Here is a 9,406-nt window from a genome sequence, read left to right as displayed (position 1 = left end):
AGTAACTAACAAAAGGTCAAAAGGTTCGCAAGGGATCTCTATTTGGGAAGATCTTTCAATGCTTAAGTTAGTTATTGAAAGAAAATATATTCTGAAAAGAAAACTAAAGCTTTGGAAAAAAAAGTTAGGGTGACAAATGATTATCCAAAAGTTCTTTTTTGAGTACTATAGTTTGGATTTTATAGGGTTCAAATTTCGAGAATCATCGGGGGACATGTGACGACGAGACACATATTGATTGGCATATTTTCTTTCAAACAATCAGGCATCCTTTCTAAAATGAGCTCTTTGCGAAAGACTTTTTTTTGGAAGGCGCCAAATCCTTTTGGGAAGGGCTTTGAAAACGTCTTCTTTAACTCTACCGGGCTGTTAATTTTCTTCGCAATTTTAGGGGTACAACATTATTATTAACTATTATTAACTATTGTACTTTTAGATGTATATGTGTGTGTATGTATATTAACAAATAACAAGAAACAGCTGAAAAGTTTGTGTTTCGTCTCATTGGAGCTTCAGTCGTATAAAAATTGTATCTTAGGGCCTTTCAATTTTGGTTAGTTTTACTCATCTGTATTATTTCAAATTTTTAATCTCAAGTTTACAAATAAAGAAGCTAAAACTCTATCACGTTATTGTAAATTTTATTTTCTTCCGTAAGTCATTACTTTCTAAGCCTCTATTTCGAACCAACTTTTTTCTAACTTATTAGCTCCAAACAAAGCCTAAATCACAATAATCTTCGCTAAACCTTGGAAGTATCCCTGTTAATGGCTGGGCCTTAATGGGTTTGGTCCAGTGGTCCTGGGCTTTCCCTAATACAGGCTTTTTTATGGACTGGACCTATTATAAAACGGGTGTTCTGCAACGTGCCCACTGTCTTCATTCGCCGTTTTCAAGCCACTTGACATTCTTAAAAGAAACCAGCCTTTATGTATTTAATTATTCCAGCTACACGTTCACGACAGCAGAGAACATGGCGATTGGGTGTTTGAGCGCATGGTTCTAAACTTTTTTTTTTTTTAATTACGTGCTATTACTCACGTCCCTAATCAAATTCGTCCCAGGATCATCACGAGAGAGATAAATCAGGAATGTGCTTGGTAGTTAGTTTTTTTTTTTTTAAAACTGTGTCCACTGATACTTACCAATGATCACTCTCATAAAGAAACTTTGCCTCTTCCAAGAATCAATCCTACCCTGATAAGTTAAACTGGGTCCGGGCTGCGAGTCATAAAGCACTGGCCCAACACGGCCCGCATTCTTGGGACAGACCTGATCTGGCATGTTTGCTACAGTACCTGATTGAGTCGAGCCAACCACTCGGGCTCATGGGCCGCCCAACCTATTTGCCAACTCTAATTTCAAGTTTCAATGGCCCGCTGGAGCATTTCCAATGGTATTGAGATTGACACCCACAATTGACATGATTTGGTGGCAATCCAGACAAATCAGCAACACAGATCTAGGCATATATTATAGATTAGACACTCATGGTTTTGCTGCTAAATATAGGGTTCCAAAAGAGGGAAATGTTTTTCCTTCCCAATGTTTCATTATGGAGAGTTCTTTTTGGGGCCCAAATTAAAAATCTTTCGTTGTTAACTTTCCATGTTACAAATGTTACTGGGCAGGTGGCTTTTGATGTTGGCATGGCTGAATTCATGAACAAGCGTTCAAGTAGCAAGATAGTTGTATCAAGCAATGTGAACTGTGGGAGACCTTCAGAAGAGAAACTTTGTCGCGTAATTGCGTCCATTTAATCCACAGGGGTTGATGTCATCAAACTTGTGGTGGATGTAGTTTACATTACAGATGTTTTCAGGTATTTGTTTTTATTAATAGGAACTTGGTGAAATCAAATTCAAGGCATTTAAATGCTGCTTCTCTTATTATGTTCTAACTGTCTAGTGCACCCAAGGTGCTGGTTTTCTTCATTCTTTTATCATTAATATAATGTTTGGCTAAGGTGTGATTGATGGACTTCCCCCAACCCTGTACTGAAAATTATATTTTCTTGTTTATAGTAAATGGTTTAATAAGGGCGAGTGTTGATAGTAATGGTAAAATTGTTTTTTTGTGATTAGAAGATCGTAAATTTAAATTATGAGAATAGTGTCTTTAAAGATGTCCATCACTCGATCCTTACAAAATAAAGAGTCTCGTAATATATCCCATCTTCTTTGCCAATTTTATTAATCATCAATCTCTTTGACATATAATAGTTTTAGAACTTAGCTTTTTTTGAGTGCCTACTGCAGGTACCACTAATTGCCACAGCAGTTGGTGATAGAGGCCTTCCAAGCCAACTATTGGGCCCAAAATTTGGTGCCCTTTTAGTGTTTGGATGTCTGGATGGCCCTCTGCTGCATAATCCTGCCTTCTGACTCACAGGATATATTGGTTTATTCTCTTCTCAAATTCGAGATACCCTTTCTTGTGAGGGAGTGCTTTTTTAAAGATTCTTTCATGATGCGCATTCAATAATGGAATCTTCCTGGGTTATGAGCAAGCCCTGTTTTGAACCCCTAGAGGGGGCTAGAGAGAGGTAAGTAGGTAAAATGATTTGTTTAGGCTGTGTCATTTTAGATGATATATATGCATATATATATTATTTTTGTTATGACAAGTGAAAATGCTTGAAATCATTATGTTCCTTTATCCTTTGGTGGCAATTGATTGATTTCATGTCCTAGCTAGTCTCATCTAGAGCCATTCTACCGAAGCTATATATGGCAATGCTTCCTCCTAAAGCACACATTTTGGTTGTTGTACATAGCATGCGGATTGGTTTCAATTTCATAGCCTACTATGTCTGGCTTAAGTTAACACTCATTTTCAAATTTATTCATTTTTTTTTTTTTTTCATTTTTTTGGTATACATCAGCTTCTTTTAGTAAGAAATATTCTGTATGCTGTCATAAATTTGTACAATTTTTCTGTCATGGTGAAGTAGTAAAGTAGTCCACATATTTGCTTAGAATGCTGGCACCAGCATTATGACTGCTAAATTTTGTCTTCAAAACCAAATTATCTAGCTTTAGTTTTCTGGTCGAGTTGGATTGGTTGTGTTGAACAGAACTTTTTAGTGCAAGATCGGCTTTCCTTCGATTGAACTTGTAGTGTTGGAATCCCACACAAGGAAGCTGCATGCGGTGAAATGCTGTGATGAAGTTGATCCTCTTGCTATGGTCTGGAAACATGCACTATATATAGCCTGAAGACATAATTTTATATTTTGTCTTGAGTGCCCAAACTCTCTTTGTTTTGCCCATTCCTGAGTATCTGACACTTACCATAAAATGTTTTACTTGCATTTATATTTTTTTTTAGATGTATTTTTTTTATTACAAGAAAATAGTCAATTCGAAACGGATTGAGTTGAGATTGTCAACTAATTGGAATGAGATCCATACATGCAAAGCTTAAAGTAACTATATATGCTTGTGTCTACCTGGGAGACAAAATATAATGTATCTGTATAACCTTGTCTCAGCCAACTTAAGGCAGTTATGTAAAAGGTAGGCTTAATTTCCTGCATTGCTTTGCTTCTTCTAGGCTAATAAAAGAGCCTCCTCAAGCACTAGGCTCCTGTTACAACTTTCTAAGTAGAACTTATCCTCAAAAGTGGGGGTGCCCAAAAAGTTATAGACTCCATACTAAAAGACTGAATTTTTAATGTGAGACAAGTTTCATACTCTATAGTGGACCATAACATACTAACACGTTCCGCAATCCAGTGCCTACGACGGTAGACTATGCACTAGCCACTACTAATCCCTAGCGAACACTACAATGCCGGCATTACCTCCGTTGCCGCTCGCTTGCACTGGGAGCTATAGGGCCCGCTCTGATATCACTGTTACAACTCTCAAGTAGAATTCACTCTAAAAAACTAGTTGTTAAGGAGAGAGTGTCCAAGAGATTATAAACCCCACACCAGGAGCCTAAACTTTCAATATAGGACAAGTCCGATACTCTGCAATGGATCATAACAACTCCTCATTATTTATAATTCATTATTTAAAATTATGAAAGGGCGTTGCTTTGTTCGAGAAGTGAAAAGGTTAGTCCTGTGTCATATTTATCATGCAATAGTATTTGTTGGATTTCTAAACCGTTCTGCTCTGTCCACCGGGCACTAAGAGATGTGAATATATTATTAGGAGACCCACGGATGGGAAGCTGGTTGGTTATAATACAGATTGAGGATGCATTGAGAGGTACCAGTATTAATTTTAAAATAATGTATTGAGAATTGTGGACCTTCATTTATTGTCTACTTTAGGACCCATATTGCCTCTTTGGAGGAAAAATGAAAGCCTCCAGAAATTAGGAACGAGTTGAAAGGCTTATGTGTGTGCGTGCGTTGCGCGCGCGCGCGATTTTAGATAATAAGGATATGGCTGAGCAAATTTGTGTGTTGTGTCATAGTTAAAAGGAAGTAGAAAACAGAAACAATTGAACTCACAATGTTAATGTTACATGGAGCTTATGTTTTACAGTTTTGGGATGAACAGAAAGACAAGTTGCCAATGGGGAAGCATTCCATACTTCTGTTGCCGGGAAAGTGTTTGTGTTGGTTGAGGAAGAAGGCGCCGGGAGAGCACTGGCTTTTGGTGCAAGAAGCCGAGGGGCTAGGGTTTTCATTTTCAACCGCAATTCTGGTGAACACTATGATTTATACCAGCTTAGGCTGGCGGATATCGAGCAATTTTCTAGCTTACAGACTATTGTCTTTCTTTTGACAGAGAGGGCAAAGGCACTCGCAAAAGCAGTTTCCTGTGAGGCTGTGCCGTGTGAATGTTTTAAAGACATTCTATACCCTGAGAACCGGAATGATCTTTGCAAATGCTTCTTGTGTGGGAATGCAGCCTAACTCTGATCAAACTCCGATCTCCAAGGTTCTCTCCCTCTCTGTGAATCGTGGATAATGTGAGTTATGAGCAAATATTAATAGACCATATTTCATCGTTCTCTAAATTCAAGAAGCATTGGGAGCATACCAACAAATGGTTGCAGCAGTGCCGTGCAGTGAAGGCTTTTCCAAATGGAAAAGACAAGGTACATCTCCAAATAGCAATTAGGTTTTCATGATTGAGGCTTAGCTTAATTGAAAGCCAAGATCCCCAATTCAAACAGTTGAGATGGTGGGTGCCTGACTCCATTCAAAGCGATTCACCAAATGAATTGTGTTGTTGGTGTCCCTTCATGAGTTAATGGGAAAGTGTGATGTGCCAATAATCTTGTGCCCTTGCTGTCCAACAAGACAAGGGAAAAGCCAAATGTGTCAATGAGAGTTGCATCAAACAAATTTATTCTTCTCTGTCCATTATTTTCTACTTGTTCAGAATAATTGGTCTCTTTTAAAATTCTCTTATTTGCTTAAACAGGTTTAAATTTTAACTCGTTAATCATTCTTATCTATGGTATGGTAGAAAATTAGAAAAAAAAAAAAAAAAGAGCAGAAAATCTCGAATTTAAGCCTTCAACTTTGAGAAGGGATTAGAAAGAAAAGGGAAAAAAAGAGCAGAAAATAAGGAAGTCCATGTAAACCATTGTTGAGTTGTTTTTCAACCTGTTAGAACACTAATTCTTCTTTGCTCCTCAGTCAAATGTTGAAATGACCTTTGTAATACAAGAAAAACATGTAAAAGTCAAGCTTAATTAGCTTCATAATCTGCAGAAGTGGCGGGGGATATTTGCAGTTACAGCTGTTCACGTTTCTCTCTCACTCTGGAAGAGAGAGCCCCAAACTCTTCATTGATGTAAAGCCACCATCTACCACCAGGTTGTGGCCGCTGACATACTTGGCGTCGTCGGAAGCCAAGTAAACCGCAGCGTTGGCTATATCACTTGGCTCGCAGTGAGCTCCCTTCAACTCACCAGAATTGTGAATCATATTGATCAGCTTCTGCGGATCCACTCCCGGACAATATCCTGTCAGTTCATCCATCACAAACGCCGTCGGAATCGCAAAAGGCGATATGCAGTTCACGCGGATGCCGTGCCGGCACAGCTCCGACGCCACCGACTTCACAACGCCGACCACCGAGAATTTCGAGATAGAATAGGTGTGCTGCGAAAGGCCGCCTACTATTCCGGTAACACTGGCGGTGCATATGATGGATCCGGTTTTCCTCGGAATCATCACTCGGGACGCGTGCTTGATCCCGGCGACGACGCCGCGCACGTTGATAGCCATGACACGGTCGAATGTAGCGAGATCGAGGTCGGCGATACTAGGCGGAGTCCGGCAAGCGATACCGGCGTTGTTGTACATGACGTCAAGTTGTCCGTATTTGGATACGGTGTAGTCCACTGCGGCGGAGATGTCCGATTCCTTGCTGACGTCGCAGGGGACGAAGGCTGCGGCGGGACCTATCTCCTCCGCGGCTTCCCGGCCCAGCTGGTGGTGGATGTCGGCGATCACCACTTTGGCGCCATTGTTAACGAACTTGGAGGCGGTTTCTTTTCCAATGCCTCTGGCTGCTCCCGTGATCAACGCCACCTTGCCTTCCAATCTGCTGTGGGCGGCAGAGCACATTCTTAGGTACGTTCCGTAAAGACTTTTTTACAACTAATTTTACTTGAAAGATATTACATGAAATAAATAGAAAGATAAAAAAATATTAAAATTATAAAACTAACGTTAAAAAGTAATAATAATTATTGTTTCGAAAACAATGATTAAGTATTAATAAATATATTTTATTTTTAAATAAAATATTTAAATATAATAAATACACTTTATTAAACTAATACTTACCATAAAGTTGAAATAGATTACGAGGTGCTGTTAAGTGTTAAAGAGCAAGTGAAAGGTGGAAGGTGGTAGCCGAGGGTGGGCAGTGGGAGACGCCGACAACAAACTAAATGACAAAGAAGACTTTAACTTCATTCTAATGGACCCAAGCAATTTTTCCGACCGCCGGAATCTAAAAAAACCCCTTCACTGAGACTACTACACGGCAATCTTCTTCTACATACCAAGTCACCGGCGATAAATGACAAATGAAAGGCGAAGAATTCTCAGAGAGAGAGAGAGGGAGAGAGAGTTGATGAAGACGGACCTGGGGATCTGATTCTGAGAGGAGAATCGGCGGAGAAGGAAGCCTCCTGAAATGGAACCGCTTCTGAAGATTTAAAAGATTTCTCATATTAGAGTCGGATCAGATCAAGCACACAACTAACTAACTAGGGTTAGAGAAAGATGAAAGATGGATCTGACCTGGATGCAATCTTCTTGAGCAACATGATACTTGAAAATAGGGTTTTAGTTATGGGGGGAGATGTTTAGCGCAGTAGTAGCCGATTTCCAAATTTGATAGGTTGCTAATTGGCTGGAGGCGATCGAGACTGAGAGGGCGGGCTTAAAAGAATAATAATAATAACTTATAACAGAGTATGGTAACTCCCCATTCGTAACATTAAGTCAGCAGCTGCACAAACGATGGTGACAGAAAGATGCCCTTCTGGCGCCTGTGCTATATTAGACGCTACCCCTCCCGAGAGTAGCCTTTCTAAAATAGCCCAAACTTTAACGCTTTTTAACAAGTCTAAAGACCCTTGACTTACCCCCCTCCCCCCCCCCCCCCCCCCCAAAAAAAAAAAAAAAAAAGATTAATATCTTAATATTGATGTGATCTTGTAACGTTCTTTGCAATTAAATTTATGATTTGCTTGGATTCAATTTAATTAGTTTTGATTCTTAAATTTTAAAAAAATATTTAATAATAATTATTAATATTAATAAATCAAATAAATAAATAAAAAGCAAACGCAACTCATCGGGAAAAAAACAATAATGATTTTGTTGGGAACTTTTTGACAATAATGCAATGATATCTTACAAGCCACCATAATTGACATTTTGTTTGCCCGTTTAAAGGGACATCGCTGTTGGATGTTGTTTGATACCGGCCCACAACAGTTGTGATATTCTAATGTCATGGGTTTCTAGCCTTCCTTATTTTTTGGAACTCTTTCAGAAACATATTTCATCAAATATCAAAGTATCCAGAAGCAGGGTTTATATTATAAAATAACCAGACCCGTGATATTTAGATAAAATTTAACAATATGCATTAATTGTTTTCATCAAATGTAAATAAATAAAGAATATAACATTTAGATGGATAAAGATTGGATGCATCCGTTGGGGACACTTGACAATCTCGATCGACCTATTCCTCCTTTGTATGTAGGGCCTAGACGTCCTCACCAAACAAGCTATTACGGAACCCTACGTCAATTTTTTATGCTAGACAAATTCAGGACGAAGGTGGGTAACAGTTGGAATCGTTCTTCAAAGCTAGTTTATCTTATGAACAAATGAATATTGAGATTAAAAAAGCACGGGCGAGAAGCTGAAAATCAGAGAGATCCGTCGCCGAAAAGGGGCTGCCCAAGGTCTGCCGGCAACACTTGCCGGAAAATCCCACCGGCAACTCTGGCCGGAGCCGACGCCTCCGGCCGCTGCAAGACCCGCCGGTCACCGCTAGCTGCTGGGTGCTCGCCGGCGGCCGCTGCAGGCTTTGCCGGTCGCCTGGGTCGGTTCTGCTGCGGGTTTCGCCGGTGACCGCAAAGGTTGCCGAACAAGAAGATTGGGTCGGTGCCGCCAGTCGCAGCGCCGGGGCTGCGGTCCTTTCGTATCTCTCTCCCGATTTTCTGCTTCCTTCCCTCTCCGTGTAATATTTTTTTTTTCTCCAAAGTTTCTTCAAAAAATATATATATATATTGTCGAGAGAAGAAAAAAAAAAAAAATATATATATATATATATATATAATAAAGGCGGAATGCAACGTCCCATTGTTTCTGCCAATTTGTTTTTTCCTTCTTTCTTTGTTATATATATGCCAATTTGTTTTTTCTTCTTTCTTTATATATATAACTTTTATATATATATATATAAATATATAATAAACCAGAACAGTTTTTTAAAGGCTTAATACATCTAAAAGTCCCTAAACTATTACAAAATATGACATTTAATCCTTCACCTAAAAAATCTTAAGATTAGGTCTTTAAACAATTAAAAAGCTACTCTTTTAGTCTTTGCCGTCAATGCGAGTAAACAGTTTCGTTATGTTTGTCCCAAACTTATATATATATATACACATATACACTCGGCTTTGTATACATATATATATATATATACAAATACACAAATACAGACGGGGCCGCGACAATGGCAGTCACCTCCAGTCGCCATGGCCGCGGCCATCACCCATCTCTCCAACCATGGTCGCGACCATCACCCACTTCCCAATATACACAAACACACGCACACATATGAGCCGTCACCCACCTGCCATGGCAGCCGTGATGAACACAGCCATTGTTGCGAGAGAGAGAAAAAGAGAGAGAGAGAGAGAGTTGGCTCGTGTAAAGCCTTCAAAATAGGCC

At 39.4% G+C, this 9,406-nt stretch overlaps 1 protein-coding gene across 3 annotated transcripts; it reads right to left on the bottom strand.

Moving 5' to 3' along the window:
* Positions 1 to 4,579: 4,579 nt before the first annotated feature.
* On the bottom strand, positions 4,580 to 7,481 carry LOC127814067 (zerumbone synthase). Of its 3 annotated transcripts, XR_008026263.1 has the most exons (5): positions 7,229 to 7,481; positions 7,071 to 7,133; positions 5,576 to 6,524; positions 5,004 to 5,254; positions 4,580 to 4,914 (listed from the first exon to the last, which is right to left on the bottom strand). XR_008026263.1 is itself a non-coding variant. In XM_052355300.1 (3 exons), exons 1-3 carry the CDS (start codon positions 7,252 to 7,254, stop codon positions 5,729 to 5,731), a joined length of 885 nt encoding a protein of 294 aa, XP_052211260.1. In that variant the 5' UTR covers positions 7,255 to 7,481; the 3' UTR covers positions 5,522 to 5,728. The 3 variants fall into 3 exon arrangements, 2 of the variants coding, with proteins under 2 accessions (XP_052211260.1, XP_052211262.1); XM_052355300.1 differs by lacking the exons at positions 4,580 to 4,914; positions 5,004 to 5,254 and having other exon boundaries at positions 5,522 to 6,524; XM_052355302.1 differs by lacking the exons at positions 4,580 to 4,914; positions 5,004 to 5,254 and having other exon boundaries at positions 5,522 to 6,521; positions 7,229 to 7,478.
* Between the last annotated feature and the right edge of the window lie 1,925 nt (positions 7,482 to 9,406).

This window comes from Diospyros lotus, chromosome 12 (assembly GCF_014633365.1).
Source record: "Diospyros lotus cultivar Yz01 chromosome 12, ASM1463336v1, whole genome shotgun sequence".
Lineage (NCBI taxonomy): Eukaryota > Viridiplantae > Streptophyta > Magnoliopsida > Ericales > Ebenaceae > Diospyros > Diospyros lotus.
This window is presented reverse-complemented; position numbering and strand designations above follow the sequence as displayed.